Source organism: Aphis gossypii, chromosome 3, assembly GCF_020184175.1.
Source record: "Aphis gossypii isolate Hap1 chromosome 3, ASM2018417v2, whole genome shotgun sequence".
NCBI classification, from domain to species: Eukaryota; Metazoa; Arthropoda; class Insecta; order Hemiptera; family Aphididae; genus Aphis; species Aphis gossypii.
In genome coordinates, this window is record NC_065532.1 from 35,857,771 (window position 1) to 35,875,705 (window position 17,935).

Consider the following 17,935-nt stretch of genomic DNA (forward strand, 5'->3'; position numbering starts at 1 on the left):
TTTAAATTCATTGGATGATTTAAAATTGTGTTTCATTTATTTTTCGGAGATACTCATGCCATAATGTAACAATAACAGATATTAAAACATAAAATTACAAATATGCACGTTTCACGTAACTAACTATTAAAATAAAATAAAATTACCTTATACCAATGCTATTGCACATTTACAACGTGACTAACTGTTTAAATATTATCGTACACGTGCACATGATCCATGAACAGTTTCAGTAAAATTAAGTTATAAAATATCAAAAATATCATCATCATTATCCTTATCGTTATCGAATAGTAGATATGGACATCTTGAAAATACAATTTTTTGTTATATTTTATAATATTAGTTTTGAAATTTACATTTTCCATCAATTCAATGAGTTTTTTTGGGTCACATAAAAACAATTAGCTGGCTGCATGTTGAGTATGTCGGCACCAGAGCCTATAATTTAATGAAATTCGTTGAGTATATCGATTATAACGTTATTAACTAATGTTTGAGCATATAATTATAATATATACATTTTTAATTATTAATTTTGTCGTTTTACTAAAGTTAAAAAATATAAAAGTTGGACTTTGAAACATTTGGTTATAGACAACTATATAATATACTAACTACCGTCTATCATGCACTCAGTCTACGCGCTATCTTACCAATGCATAATAAAGTGTCTTGTGTATATTTTATTGGTTGAAAAAAAAAATACTTACTTTATCAAAGTCAAAATAACCTGTACATATATATATATATATATAATAAGACATTGGTTTCAGTACATAATATTATAATATATTTTTAATAATTATTATTATCATACATTATATGTTATATTTATATAAAATACATCGTACAGCGATACAATAATATATTATGACATAATTTATTAAAAAGAACAAGGAAGATTGAAATAAAAATCACAAAAAAAAACGTAACAATGACGTAATTATATACTTATATACACAATACATATATAATATTATCTTACAGTATCACGAACGATACGGATAAATATAATGTGTGAAATGTTCAGAGTGATGACCGATGCATATATTATAATTTATTGGTAAAACATAATATTACGAAGAATTGTCGATCGGGTGTCTTATTGCGCGCAGTATTATTATACCTATATATTATTATAATGCCACGGTGATAAATCAGATACCTACAATATCAGACTTCGGGTAAAAACCATTGGTACCGTGGTCGTGGGTCACGGGTGATAGTATTAATAAACGTCCAAAAAACCATAAACGATATTACTTTAACGAGCGTTTTTATTATAGAAATGTATTATTTTTGTTTTTGTCAGTGCCATGAATGATTGTTCGAAACGTTGTACTACCGAGTACTGAATGATACAATTTAATATATCACAGAAATATTCGAGTGTATATAACAATAAAATATAGTAACGTGAAAATATATTATGTAATAATAATAATAATAATTGGACCCTGTAGTGTGTAGTGAAGGTGTGTAGGTGGTATATACGGATTAATAGGAAGCCATGATATAATACTACCTAAATAATACTAAATAATACGTAGGGTATATATAATAATTATGAAAACATGAGAAAGAACGATTATGTGATCCCTTGGCCTATAAATTAATATTACTGTTGTCACCGATGGTAGTATAATTTGTACTATGCAATACACAACATGCTAGGATTTCGCGTTTTCGATACGAATAATATATTCGTTGTGTTTTTACGTCGATACTTTTATTCCCTCCATTCAACAAGAATCGCTTAAACGGAAATGTATTATTTATATCTGTCGGCTATCCATCGTGTAATATATTATTATAGTGCTCAGATAAAGTCGTTGCGGATGTAGAAAAGCACACAAATTTAGGTATATTGACAAAGTATATCCCCATTCTCGGTATACGTTTAAAAATATACATTTACGTTTGTTTCACGTGTAACAGTATTATAATGTAAACCTGCAAGTAAACTTGGCTATCCGTTTAAGTCGACCGCAATGGTTATAGTTATATTAAAAATAAATGTTAATTTTTAAATGAGTAACAGTCATATTTTTTATACAATATAGAATTAGATGAATTTTTACGATTTGTTTTTAAACACATTATAAATGTCATCAGATAATAATCGTAATGAAAATCGTTAATTGTTATGACGTATTGATTTTCACAACGAAGGGCACAAACAATTCGATGATTTGACGAATTCACGTACCTATTTCTATTATCCAATGAATAGTAATTATCGAAATGATGATTAATATCGCTGACAAAGAGAAGAAAACTATTGTAAAACAAAAAAAAAAAAACATTTTGGTCAATAACGGATTAATTAATATTTTATATCTAAGCTGCACCTAACCTAACACGTTATTTAAATTCTTTTTTAATAACTTCGCGCAGAATATAAATTCGTTTACAAATCGACTTAAATCATCACACAACAAATTTAATAATAAATATCATAATATTATTTTTTGATCTGTAATGCGTGCATATTAATACACAATAAAAATATTTAAAATGGATATAATATATTGATCGAATTGTTTTACACTTTGTAAAACATAAAAATCACATAATACATAAATATTATATATAGTTTGAAAATAGTTAACACGAATACACAAACAACGAATAAATATTGAAAATGACGATTAAAACACATTTAAAATTTGTATTATTAATAACAGAAGAATACGATTAATACGAATATAATAACGTTATCAAGCTAATAAGTCTACGATAAACTATAGTAGTTAAGATGTGAATGGTGACACGTAGAATGTTTTTTTTTTTTTATTATTATTATTATTTGCAATAGAAATTATGAAATAGAAACATATTTTCTAAACGACAGCGATGTAAATATGTCAAAAAAAAAAAAACACCCCAATAAACGTCTTATTCTAGAATACAAATACCGATCAGTATTCATGACATATACTACTTACAAGTTGGTGTGGACAATAGATTGCATCCCACTCGACACAGTGTATGTCTAAACATTAACGAACCATATTATTAAATAACACTCACTACGTGTGCTATAATTGTAGCTGTCGCGTCAACATGTGTTTTATAACGTATACGATTATAAAATATACAATAAAACGCCGTTATTTCGCGGTATAGGTCAGTGGTTCCGACAAAATTTTAAAATCGGTGAAATTTTTTTTTTCATTTTCTTAATATTTTGACTTTTATGGACTTGCAAAACACGAGGGCATAAGACGTGTGTTATACGATAACTTTACTGTAATATGCAACGTATAGTCTACATAGCATATTATACCGTATAATAGAATCATTTTAGCTGGTTTTGTTCGTTTATTTTACTAACATGTCGTATGCAAACAGTTTTATTAGCATACACGTATTATCGTAGTTATTAATATAATAAAAAATTTAAAAAAAAAGTTACTGTTTTGTTTTACGGCTGTGTTCCGCGAAAATCTAGTAAAACTTCAAGTGTTTCGCTATTCGAAAAAAGTCAATAACCACCGGTATAACAGGTGTACGACGACTGAATCCAAAGGATAGTATCTCGCGAAAACGGACGTGCATGTCGTCGTACACGGTCCGAGACCAATAAGTCCGATATCCGGGGTCGTACCAGACTCTTTTTTCTCCGCCGCAGACTTAGAGATTTCGTTTTTCACTTCTGCGAGCTGCTGTCGTGCGGGTGGGGTGGGTCGGCGGTGGGTGTGATTCACGCGTAATACAGCATGACGGGATTCTTGACGACGGGCAACTGTTGAGGTCGCTTCTTCGGCGTGGCGAACCGCGGGTTGAACGGCCCCAGGGCCGCCTCGTTGGTGGACGACGGTTGACGGCTGCGCTGATGGTTGTTGGCCTGCCGGTGGAACAGCAGCCGGTTGAGCCGGGTGGGCGTGTGGTTCTGCGACTGCCGGCAACCGGCGCCGCCGGCGCAGTCCACGGCGCCGCCGCCCGCGCAACTGCCGTCGCCCCGGCCGCATCCGAACGCCGTGACGGCGCCGCTGACGATGCAGCCCAACGCTCCGCATCCGAAGCACGCCGTCCCGTCGCCGTCGTCGTCGCCGCCGTCGTCGTCGTCGAACTGATCGTCGGACGACCAGCACCACGGACAGGCGCGCAGCGTGTGCCGGTTCAGCCACCAGTAGGCCACCGGGTTGACGGCCGAGTGGGCGTGGCCCAGCAGCAGAGCGGCCACGGTGGCCAACCGGTGGACGGCGGGTCGGCCGTCGTTGTCGTTGTCGTCGCCGTAGTCGTTGTTCGTGTCGCTGTCGTCCGGCGACGACGGATAAAACCACCAATTGGTGTACAGCAAAGCGACGGCGTACGGTAACCAACAGGCGACGAACACGCCGGCCAGGGCTACCAAAACTTTGGCCAACCGTCTGCGACTCCGCGCGCTCGGCGTGGGACGCTGCTTTTGTTGCTGCTGCTGCTGCTGCTGCTGTTGCTGTTGCTGTTGCACTTGCTGCTGTTGCTGTTCCTGCAGGAATTGCTGATGGGACGTCAGCGGCTGTTGCTGCGGTTGCTGCTGCTGCAGTTGTATCCCGACGTCGTTGGTCTGCACCTGCGAACGAGCGATATACGTTGTCATATTATTATTTTTTATTTTCATACACGAGTTTCTAATTATTTGCAGATTTAGTGTCCTTTTTTTACACTTGTTTAAAAGTCAATCATACGATTTAATACGATATCGTATTTTTAAAAGCTATGTTCGCAAAAAATTCATTCGAACGGTTCAAATTATAAATGTATTATTATTAATACGCGTTTTATCCCCAAAACGACCGGCTCGTTTTGATATCGTATTAAATCGATGTCCATAATATAATTATGATTATGTAAACTACACACGTCATTGAAAAAAAAAAAATGTTCCTAGGAAAAATATTGTTTTATTTCTCTCCGAACTTCAAAGTTCCCGAAACACCCCTTACACGTATAAATATAGAATAGAGTTGCTCATATTATATGTGACTAAAGATAATATAATAATACTTAAGCTGTCATGCTTCAGCGTGACATTGTCATTGCATTTTATCGTCAAGAGTAATTTAAAGGATATCAAAAGCACTAACGTCCCAAATAATATCAAAACTCGGTTAATTCCTTTGCGACGACAACTGCAGGGTGTGTTTGAGGTCTCATTTCCGTCCGCAAAACGCGTGTTATTTACAACGCTTTTGCGCACGTACCGTAATCTGTGAGTTAGGGTTGACGTTTACTCTCACATTATATAATTATATAGTAGTGATCGTGAACTTTGATCTTGGAGTATACTTATTTATGCTGCTTGAGAACTTGAAAATGGGAAAAAAAATTAAACAAAGTATTCACGAAAAACCATTATACTTTGGTTTGCAACGTGGAAAGAGGATATACCTACTTAAAAAAGGAGAAGTCTATTCAGTGTAATCTAATATACGATATTAATCCTGACGATCACTTTATATATATTATACAGGTACCGTATAACATATCAATATCACAATACGCTATTGTTTTTTAAGTATACATTTTATAACACTATTTAATAAATTATCTTTTTACATTTTATGAACCATAATAATTAAATGGTTCTTTCTAACACATTTCAAATGTTTGTAAAATCCTTACTTCTAAACGACTTCACCCCTTTTTGTACGAAAATCATAACAATACCTACTTTTGAATTTAAAAACGAAACCAACAACAATTTATAAAGAATGGTGACAGTAAGTTTATTAAGTTTTAGTGTATAATTATAAGCAATGAGTAGATTAATTTTCAAATTTTTATACGATGTAATATAATCCAATTTGATTGATATTTTTAACATAAAAATAATAAATGTCTTTTTAATTAAATACTCATAATCAAAATTATACATTTTAAATTCAAAAACTAGTGTTATTCTCAATAAATAGGAAGATTGATAAAAGTTTTAAAATTGTACAGAAATTATTAAAGTTATCCTTAAACAATGTTAATTTTAAAAATAATTCATACTACAATATTATAAATATTCCCTTTATTCTATTATGTATTTTTTAATGAATGATGCACTTTAGTAAAGTAACCTAATTAATACAGTATTATTATTATTAATTCAGTGTAATATAACTTTAAAGGAAAAGTACATAAAAATATTATAAATTTAACACACTTTTCCAATTTAAAAAAAAAAATAAAATATATTGTTACAAGCCTTTTGTTAGGGATTGAATTTTCTCGTCAGTGTTCTTTTTTGTAATGTCTAAAATAAAATACAAGAAAGCGCGAATTATTGCTTTTAATTTCTATACGCTTTCGACTGTGTTTCTGTCATTATGACGAAATGGGACTTGAATAGTATCAAAAAATAACCGACTCGTAAAATCAATAAGGTGCAAAAAAAATTTAAATAAAAACGCTGAACGATGAATTCACGGAAAATCAGATAAATCCGATAAACAAAAACAATAAACAGTCAAACTCGTTAGTGTCCACATCCGTCGCAACCGATCGATGCAATCTGTGACGAAAAAAAACTTGAAAGTTTTTAAGCTGAAATCGGTTCTTCGCTTTGACAGGAGTTGATAGATATTAGTAATATTATAATATATACGCGTATAATGAATTTACCTGGACGACAAAAAACAAAAAAAAAATCTGTGCAGATCAGTTAATTTCTGAAACTTATTTTGTATATTAATTGATTTCCTAGCTAATTAATTTATGTGGGACGTATAAATTACGCGTACACATTATACTTGATTACTAAACTTCAGTATATTAGCGTTACACATGGGACGCCACGGGAAGGTTGACTGACATGTCTCCAAAATTGTTTTTCTTAGTTATTGAACTCGGTCAATCGTTATATTTTGCAGTTATCAAAAATATTTAAAAGTAGGTTAATATTTTTTTATCGATTTTAAAATATATATGTAGTAAATTACAATTAAATTGTTTTTTTTTACTAACTAAATGAATATCGAAGGAAAGACAACAATTTGAAACACCAACGCTTTCAACAAGTACACCAGCCAATGTGGATTGCGCTAGTTATTATGCATAATTTTGCTCATAAATTCAATTTTTCTCAAAGTGTATCAATATTAGACGACAAAAAGAGAAGGAACTTATATATACATAGTACAACTTATTTGTTTGTTTCAAAATCCTTTTTTAAGCTAAGAAGAACATAGATAGAGACTTAGCAGTCACAAATAACCAGAAATAAAATAATTTTATTGTTTTAATTTTTAGATTTGGATGATCGTGAAATAATACATACTTGTATACGAATGCTACACAATGATATTGTCAAAATCATATATATGTCAAATGAGAGCGTGTGAATTTAAACCGTTTGGCATTTATTAATATAAAAAGCAAGGTTTTTCATTAACTTAACGAATAAATAAGTTAAATTTAAGTTACTTAAACTAGGTTAGACAAAAAATAACTTCGTTTAAAAGTCATTTCTTATAAAACGAGTTAGTTTTTAAATAATATTATTTACTTTTTAATCAGTAACTGATATTGTGTAATAACAAAATTTTAATTTCATTAATTTAAACATTATAGATTTAAAATTTATTCTGCTTGGTTCAAATTATTATTTTTTATGTATATATAAAAAAAAAAGTAATAATAATATTAGAAATATGTGTAATTGTTGAAGTGTTAAATGAATTATTTCTAGATTTAAATAAGTATTAAAATAACGTGTTAAAAAACAACTGTATAAATTTTCTTAGAAAGTTACGATCTAATATTAATAAAATATTAATTTCAAATCTACCGACAATAACAATATTGGATAAAATTATAACCAACTTATAACTTCATTTCAATCATTATAATATTATGACTTCTCTCTTTTATATATTTGTTATCAATTTATTAAATTTGTTAAATTGGTATTGTATGTATTATTATTGTATTTTTTTATGTATTACTAACCATTATCTACTTGTAATGTGTGTTACTAACAAGTTAATCATATTATAATTTGAATATTTTATTCTATTCGATATATCATCAGTATAAAATACATCAATACGTCAATATTCTTATACTATGAATTCCGTGGCATCTTATTCAGTTGGTTATTCAAATGACAAGTGTAAGTATTCAAATGAATAAAATGTAGTGATTTTTAAATAATTTATTTTCGGTGATGTTGCGATTTCATCAGTCGGAGTTATATGTGTAAATATTAAATAATTAAATAATTTACATGATACCATCATGAACACGTAACCTTCAATACATTGCAATTGTTTTACGTATTGACGTCAGAATATATTTATTAATCATAAATGTATTATGTATTCGATAAAATAACAATCATATCTGTAAAAGCAAGATAAAATACACAATTAACGATATTTAAACAATTTCTCCAAAATTACCAAAATTCTCATTTTTCACCTCTCCCCCCCCCCCAAAAAAAAAAATGCTATCACGATACAAAAACGTAAAAGCCAAGAAATAATCGAGTTATTTGATTCTCCTGTGTTAATTTTGATATTGAAAAAAAAAATGTTCACCTAAGGTTTTATTTTTATCTAATTTTTAAATTTTATGTTTGCTTCAGAAACACTTAAATCGTATGATATCGATTTCAAGCGACAACGGTACATCCCTGCACATCACTCATAGTCGCTCGTGACGTGATGAGTCTAAAAATGTCAGACGGAACCGTTCAGCGTATTAGCATTTTTATCAGATGCCCTCCGCACTTCACACTCTCACACCATTATCAATTACTACTTTCCCTCCAGTCATCAATAAAAATACGATTTTGCTTACTACGAGATCAAAACGCTCACTTCAGCACAGCCACCCTCTACTCAAAAACGTTTCCTTTATCTATACTCACCACTAATAATGTATAATATTATATTGTATTTTCCTTATATTATACACGTATCGGTAAAAATATGTATACATATAGGGGATTCACTATAAATATGCTCACCCCATTTTTTCTTCAATAATGCAGTTATTCAAAACACGATTTTTGGATATACTTGAAGTATACCTACTTTAAGACTATATTTTCAAATTCCTGAGAATTTTTCACTTTTGTCTCCGGTGAAAATACGAACTTGTATACTTTAAATAAGAAAGAACTCATTTTTTACTCAAAATGATTATTCGAATGATTTTTTAGACCATTTTCAAAATAAAATTCAAACGAGTTGCTTTTAAGTGCTTAGTTTTGTGTCCGAAGAATAAATAGGCCCATGATTATGAGTTTCGAAGACAATTAGGGGAAGGGTACAGTTATTTGAAAATTTTAATAATTAATCTTAATCTATCAATTTTTAAAAATGAAATATGTATTTTATATTTATGAAAAACCATTTTTAAGGACGATTATTTATATAAATAAAAATGATTCATCAACTACTTATAATAAAACGGGGAGTTTGATTTGAAAAACAAAAGTTTGTATCATCAAGGAACAATATTATAATACAAACAAATCTCTAAAATTTGAATTCGAATAAATTAATATCAAACGAAAAATGGGGTTGAATGTGTTTGGTAAATACTAAATCATCCTGTACAATATACCTAAACTAGAGTGCTGAAAATGATGGTTGCAGTATCGATCCATATCATAGATTAATAGATAAGAAGAAACAGGGAAAGAGCATTATACGGATTCATTCCTATCGTGTTCTATGTACATTATAATAATATTTGATAAATCTAAAGTTGATGGTTTATTTTCTCGTGTTTATAAATAATAATGGTATTACCACGGTTATATATAATGCGTGTTTCACTTTTTCAGTGTTTTCACTGTCGCTCACATTTGGTGCCTGTAGTGTGTCACCGTCGCGGTCGATAGTTGTTATAGGTATCGTAAAAAAAACTGTTTTAACTTAGAAAATGTATCGAATTTATTTCCCGTTGACATCCGAAACACGCCATTTTAACATTATATACATATAATTTTACCAATACGAATAGGACTACCACGTTTTAAAGCCCGCACATATGCTATGCACTAATAAAATGTATTTGTTTTATGCTTAATAAAAACCAATTTATAGTTAAATATTTTTTCTAAGAAAAGTACCATAATTCATACAAATGTATTGTACATATTATGTTAAAATGTACAATAAAATAATACTTAATCTACACGTAATTAACTTTATACATTGATAATTATTTTATTAAGAATTTATTTTGATTTTTTTTATACATTTTTTTTGTATTACAAATTATCTAATTGCTATATCTCGAATAAATATAAGACCACCTATACTTGTCGAATAAAAATATTAAATTTCTTGAAAACATTTTTGAAATCTCAAAATCGCAAAAAAATAATCAATTCCAGTATTTAAAACTAAAGTTAATATATGAAAAACATTTTCTAACCTTTGTTTTTGATTGACATGGAGTCAATATATTATTATCTGTTATATACATTTTTTTTCGAATTTCTTTTTATCAAAAATTTTAAAATATGCAGGTATAAGTAACTTTAGCTTTGTAGGTATTGCTTAATCATGGACACGTTTCATAGAACGGTTATGTGCAATCGTTAATCGATAATTCCATTAGATTAAGTTATTAATTCTGGAGATATACATGTAGGTATATAAACACTTTTAGATTAATATTATGTTAATACGCGTGTTCGATTAAGTTAATTTAGGCGATAGATGTAAATAAACGTCTTTTTAATTCTCGTTCGGCTATTAATTGTGCATTAATTATTCAATTCGATCGATGAAATCGAATTAACACTTATAATATCTGGAATTAAAAAATGCAATTAATAACAGCTTAACGTAAATTAATATTTTTGGCAAAAATGTATAACGTCAAGCTTTATTGCAATAACAATAATCGATTACTATTATAAATATTGTTTTGAGCACAAAAAAACATGATATAAAGCTTAGTTACTCTATGAAATAAAAAAAATATTTGAATTAAATTTGGTACTGAAGAACATTTAAATCTATTGCCATACTATTTTAAATTTACGATAATGACGTCCATTGAATATTGTATACAAACGTAGCAGTTACCTGGCAGATATAACAATAATAAATTCGTTCGTCGAATGGTAAGAAACTGTTTAAAAAGTAAAAACAAACAGAAAAATTCGATCGACATTTCTAGAATTATAAATTTAAACAACCAAACGCATAAAAATGGAATATGAATTTATCAAAAACTTCGATTAAACCAAATAACATATTATAAAAATGTAATATGGACTTTTCAAAAACTCCGATCGAAAACAAAATATTTGTTAAATAATAAATTCACTGTACATTCGCCGTCGCTCCTAATACAGTATGACATTGTGATACCTACTACGCCGGTCCTACCAGCTACGTTTGGTTAGGGTCGGTTAAAACCGAAACGTAGTCAAACGTTTGCCCTATATCGGTTGAAATAATATTGTCGTAGTGACGATTGACGCGAGTGACTTAGTAAAAAAAAAAATGTCGATTAATATGAACTCGCAACCCGAAAACCGTTATGACATCATAATAATATTATAATGATTCAATTTCCGCTGACCTTTGTCTGGACGGTCGTGTTTTTCTGTATGGACGCCACCAGGATCACTTGCTTGCACTCGGCAGTCATGATGGGCATGGGCAACGGCAACTGTCCGCGGGCCGCGGCCGCCTTCAGGGACGTGATGTACAGCGTTCTGCTGACGGCCCGCTGGCTGAACGCCACTGCGGCCCACGGGACGGCGAACACGACGGCCACGTAACACGTCTCGTAGTACCGCGTCCACCGCATGTCCGCCATCAGCCGGCGCACCGGCCACGCGTACCGCGGCACCGACACGACCGCGGCCACCGTCCACGCGGCCACCACGCCGGACACGAGGTAAGCGGGGTGCTTGTCCCGGTGCAACCTGTTGTGCCGCGGGTGTTTGATGGACGAGTACCGGTCGATCGACTGCGTCATCAAGCTCAACGTGCTGGCCGCCACCGGTATGTACTGCAAACACACGGAAAACAAAATAATAATATATTATTAATTTTATAAAAATATTGCATCACAGACTTATTGATATTATATATTCGTATCTACACCGATACGAGTTGAGGTTTGGATACGAAGTTATGGGTACGAACTGTGAAGGATTTCAATTATTTTGTCGTTTTATGCAATGATATTTTCAAAACGTGTAGATCGATTTTAATAGCTTTTATCTTTTATTTTTTCCTCGCCGAAAAAGTTCACACTGGTTTACGGCAAGTGGTGTTTAATCAAAACTTATAATAACATTAGTATAATGTCTTATAAACGTTTACTATTACGATTGACATGATATAACAAATAAATACAGTATTTTTAACAAAAATTGAATTGACTCAACATGACACGATAAGTAAAATAAATTACTTAAACAGCAATAACAAAATACATAATATTATGAAATATACTAATTAGCAACATACTTGATGGTGGTTGATCAAAATCGTTTATTATTTGCAATGATTTATGATTAGAGCACGGATTTTTATGCACTAAAATGTATCGAAATAAAGTAAAATCATAAAATATGATACAAATGTGCAAAATATTTTTTTTTATTTTTATAAAATTTACAAATTTATAAATTACATAAAGTAAGTATACAAAAAAAATACTGTTTTAATATATGATATATTTCAAATTTTGTAAAAATATACAAATAAAATTTCACCATTTGATTCAAATTGTTATAATTTGTGAAAATAACTGACAAAAATCCAAAAAAAGAAAAAGGAAAAAAAAGAAAATGCATAGAAATCTACGCACTATTCTGAAGCGATTCACGAATAGTAAGATCATCTCATTTTATCTCTTATCGCGTAGTTATTCAAATTTGTATTTAAAGAATTTTAAATTTTACATTAATAGCATAGTATTAGATCATAAATGTGAAATTTAGAATTTGAAAACTTACTCCTTCACCTAGTATTGTATACAGAATGTGGTTTTTTCAAAAAAACGGTATTTCGTGGATTTTTACACTAAATTCAGAGATATTGCACATTATTATTAATCTAAAAGATACTGCGACGTTACCTTAAGGTGTATAGTGCGTTTGTAAAATGTTTACAGTTTATTTAGACTGTGAAAAATACCTAAAACTAGTTTTTTTATAAAAAACTGACAACAAGTGGCTGTGAGCAAAATAAGAAATATAAATTTGTCAATTTTTACGTTTTTATGCATTAACATTTATTAGTCATCGCAACAGATCATAAATGTGAAATTTAGAATTTGAAAACTTACTCCTTCACCTAGTATTGTACAGAATGTGGTTTTTTCAAAAAAACGGTATTTCGTGGATTTTTACACTAAATTCAGAGATATTGCACATTATTATTAATCTAAAAGATACTGCGACGTTACCATAAGGTATATAGTACGTTTGTAAAATGTTTGCAGTTTATTTAGATAGTGAAAAATACGTAAATCTTTTTTTTTTTTAGAAAAAAAATGACAACAAGTGGCCTTTGGACTAATATGAAATAAAAATGTAACATTTTTTACGTTTTTATGCATTTAATTCAAGAGTAGAGCACGGATTTTTTCCATTAAAATTTATCAAATCATGATATATAATACATGCAGTAAAATTCATAAAGTATGCAACAAATATGCAAGAATTTTTTTTTTATTTATAACATATTCACGAATTAAACAACTTACATAAAACTATTACTTAAACTAACTAAGTATAAAAAAATTTTCGTTTTAATATGTAATGTATTTTGAATTTTGTAAAATATACAGAAATTCACAAATAAAACTTCACCATTAGATTCAAATTATTATGATTCGTTAAGATAATTGAAAAAAACCTAAAAAAGTGAAAAAGAAAATTATTAGCAGTTGTTATTTAATGCTAACAAAATAATTGTTATTATTTCTACATGAAAAAAATGTTATTTTACACATTTTTTTAAAAATTTTTACTTAAATATGCAATACATTTCAAATTTTGTAAAAATATGCAAAAATATGCAGAAATATACAAAAAATTAAATTCACCGTTAGATTCAAATTGTTATGAATCGTGAAGATAACTGATAAAAATCCCAAAAAGTAAAAAGTAAAAAAATATGTAATTGCATAGTTATCCGCGCTCTATTTATGATTAAATTCAAATGTAATACATATATTAAGTATATTACAGTGACTTATTTATTAACGAGTTATATTCCACCTCTACTTTACATCAGCGAGCGTTTACCTACTTGTTCCCTTTTTAACATAATTTTTATTAATTGTAGTAAGATATACGATACACTTGTAAACTTAATTATCTACCACACAACGAAATCAAAATATATCCATACCAACGTAAATAAATTTGGCCAGTTATGTCATAATAAATTTAATTAAGTCTTGCCAATTAGTTCAATAGAACAAATACGCTACCTTACCAAATCTGTTTTAATTATTACTTCTATTAATTTTAATTCTGTGTATTTTCTTTTTTTTTTCTGTTAATAATCGTCATAATTATGATCCATACTTGGTTGGAAATAATAATTGAAATAATTTTGTGCATTCACGCTGTGGTTTACTGTGCTCTGTGCTGTGTTGTGAAGAAATACGTATTTTTTTGGTCTGTGTATACCAATCATATACATGACCTTACTGTATATTTGAATGTGAATTTGAATATAAGTTTTGTTATAGAGTTTTGGTTTTCTAAATGTTTGCTAATACTTTACATTGTTATAGAGTTTTGGTTTTCTAAATGTTTGCTAATACTATACATACCGTTAAGAGACAATAAGCGACCTATTTTAATTGACAGACAATAATACGACGTCCTCCTTGTGGCTGTGAATTGCATGATAATGTATCTATTAGATCAGATAAAGATAAGATTTAACGATATTTTTTCGCTATTACAGTAACCCCAGTATTCACTGCGTGATAATTTTTAACATAACTCTTTCCTGAAACGGAATAAACTTAATACACGGTCGTCAAGCGCAATACATTAACACAAACACAGATTAATATGCTTAATGTTTTCATAAATCGCATATTAAAATATGTAAAGCATTTAGAAAATCTGAAGATTAATTAGAACTTGAGTATTGAAAAACTATAGATCTACGTAGTATATAATATTTTCTGCCTATGCCCAATTGCAGTGTAACTATTTATACTATTAATAATAAACTGTTATCAATATTTATACGATATCATTTTTAAATAAAATTGTATTAGTAAATTGTACTAAACACTAGTATAACTTATATAATATCATATTTATACTGTATAATAAAACAATTATTTTCAGTTGTAATAATAATATAATTTAATATATTATAGTGTTATAAGGATACCATGATAGGTTGCACAAGATACAATACATATACTACATATATTAAATCATTAATCGTAATAAAATTATTCATATATTACATATTTGTATTATACAAAAAAAAAAATAATGTATCGTAAAGTAAGCATGATCTCAGTTTATTTAATATCATTGTACTTTTAATAATAAATTATAATATTATATAGTACATCATTCGATAGTTACAACTTTCAACTTGAGAAAATTCATAGAAATTTGAGATAAATCATAATATCACTGCGTAATATTGGTAGCGTTTAAAAAGCATTATAAAAATAATAATCAGTGAATTGTTATACTGGAAACATACAAAATTGTGATCGATTTCGTTAATAATATTAATCCAAAGTATTAACCTGTTCCAAATTTTATTTTTTAGTACCTATAACAGTTGTTAAGTACTTGAACTGTATAATATTAATGTGCAATTCGATCTCTCACGCAAGTCACACCGCTAATAACCCAGACTCCTAAGCATTAAATTACCAAATCATTGTAAACTACTACAAAAATAACCTTTTCAAAATATTATACATGTAAACTCCTTATAAAATATCAGTTCTCTCATATAACAGTTGCGTAGCCAGGAATAGGAATTTCGTATGAAGGGAGAGGGGGATTTAACATCCCATATTGTCCACATAGATGGTAAAAATTACTAAACGTACCAAAATGTAATAAATATATAAAATGTATATATTAAAACACTTTAAGCAAAATTTTTACCATCTACATAGGAGACAATATACTAAATATACTGAAATGAATAAGCCTTAAATACTCCCTTCCTCCCATCACCTCCCCAAAAAAAAACACTCACAAACAAACACGGCCAATAGTGGGAACTACAACAATTAGCCCCCTGGCTACGCCCTTATCATATAACATGAAATATAATATTGTATACACAAAACATAATAAATATATTACTTGATGGAAATTAACAAATAAAATAAATCATGAATAATACTAATTAGTAATTACGCGTGTCTTATATTTGATTTTGTACAAAATAAAGTTATTATAAAAATTTATCACTTAAAATTTGCAGTTTCTATATTTTCTGAAACCCGTAAAATATGTAGAAATAAACTTATAATGAATAGATATAAATCAATCAAACATAATGACTCTTAAGTTTAATAGATGAATATGCATTGAGTCAAATATAAATTTATCTTCAATTTCCATTTTTTCTAGGATTAGTAATCCAAATCAATAATTAAAAAAAACTATTAATTTTGAGACTTCTTTTCCATATACGTATTAGATAAAACTGATAACTAATATTAGTATTTATTTTTATTAATTATTATATTAGATTATATAATTAATACATAATGGAACGGCTATTAATAAAGGGTTTTACATACGCTATCCTCATCAAAGCGATTTTACGACACAAATAATAAAAAACAGATCTATGATTCATTATAGTTATAAATTGAGATTTTGTTCCTTCTTATTAACTGGTGGTTATATAATATTAGTATAAAATTAAAATGTTTAAAAATTAAAAACTAGTTATGTGGTAATTTTAAAAATTATTTTTTAATAATAATATTACAATTTATTGTACATGTTAATACGTAAAAGTACGTCATCAAAACAATATAAATATATGTGACGAAGATTATAAAAATATCATTTTATTTAACACAGTGCAATTTAGATTTTTTAATATTATTAAAACGTAATATATAAAAGTGATGCAGTATAATATATAAGTATATAACTTTAGCATGTACGTATGTCGTATATAAAGCTTAACAAATACTAACAAGTGTCCCGGATTAATAATTATATTATGTACACACACAGTATATTTTAAATTCTAATTAACTTCCAATAAATTTATATAAATTCTTTGATATTCACAATCTACCTATATGTACCTAATATTTAATAAGTATAATTATATAAAATTGAGCTATGCGTAATACACAAGGGATATTTTGATAGCATATGATGCGATTGCTTTTTATTAAATTGCAGTCAATTGCATAAAAAATTTATGAATATAGTAATATTTTCTTTGTAAAATAATACTTTTGTCTTGCAGATAATCCGTTTGACCGTGCAACACAAACAACAAGGACAAAAATGTAATAAATAAACGATGCGTGAAACCAATATTCGACCGGGCCGATAATCACGTGCATTACATCCCATAATGTATATACAGCAAGCTCTAATGAAATTGGTGAACATTTCGCATATACATTATTAAATATACGAGTATATTAAACGCTCGTATGCGCATCGGTTAATGTTTTCACGACAAACTAATGGATTTCCAAAATCTCTAAAAAGACAACAAAAGCCTATACACAAATTACGTTATACCCTGTGCTATGCGACCAATCCATTTTCTGAGTGTTATGCAACTATATACCTCACTGATCACGGCATCGTCACCACCGCTCATCAGTGTTTGTTTTAAACAATTTTCTACAACGATGATAGTGTTATCCCTCAACAATTTTTTATTTTAATAGATTCTAAACGTATGATGAGCTTACCAATTTTGGCTTTATTGTCGAAGAGTGAAAGCTAAGAACCCATGAAAGTAATAACTTATTCGTCAAA

The 17,935-nt window shown here is 29.4% G+C and overlaps 1 protein-coding gene across 3 annotated transcripts in view; it reads right to left on the reverse strand.

Moving 5' to 3' along the window:
- Positions 1–770: 770 nt before the first annotated feature.
- Positions 771–17,935, reverse strand: part of LOC114119424 (probable G-protein coupled receptor No18) — a 127,042-nt gene continuing 109,877 nt past the window's right edge. For all 3 annotated transcript variants that reach the window (XM_050202949.1, XM_027980972.2, XM_050202950.1), the window contains 2 exons: positions 11,530–11,964; positions 771–4,561 (listed from right to left, as the gene is read on the reverse strand). In XM_050202949.1, the coding sequence (XP_050058906.1) occupies positions 3,710–4,561; positions 11,530–11,964 (1,287 nt within the window). In that variant the 3' untranslated portion in view covers positions 771–3,709. The remainder of the gene's footprint in view (positions 4,562–11,529; positions 11,965–17,935) is intronic.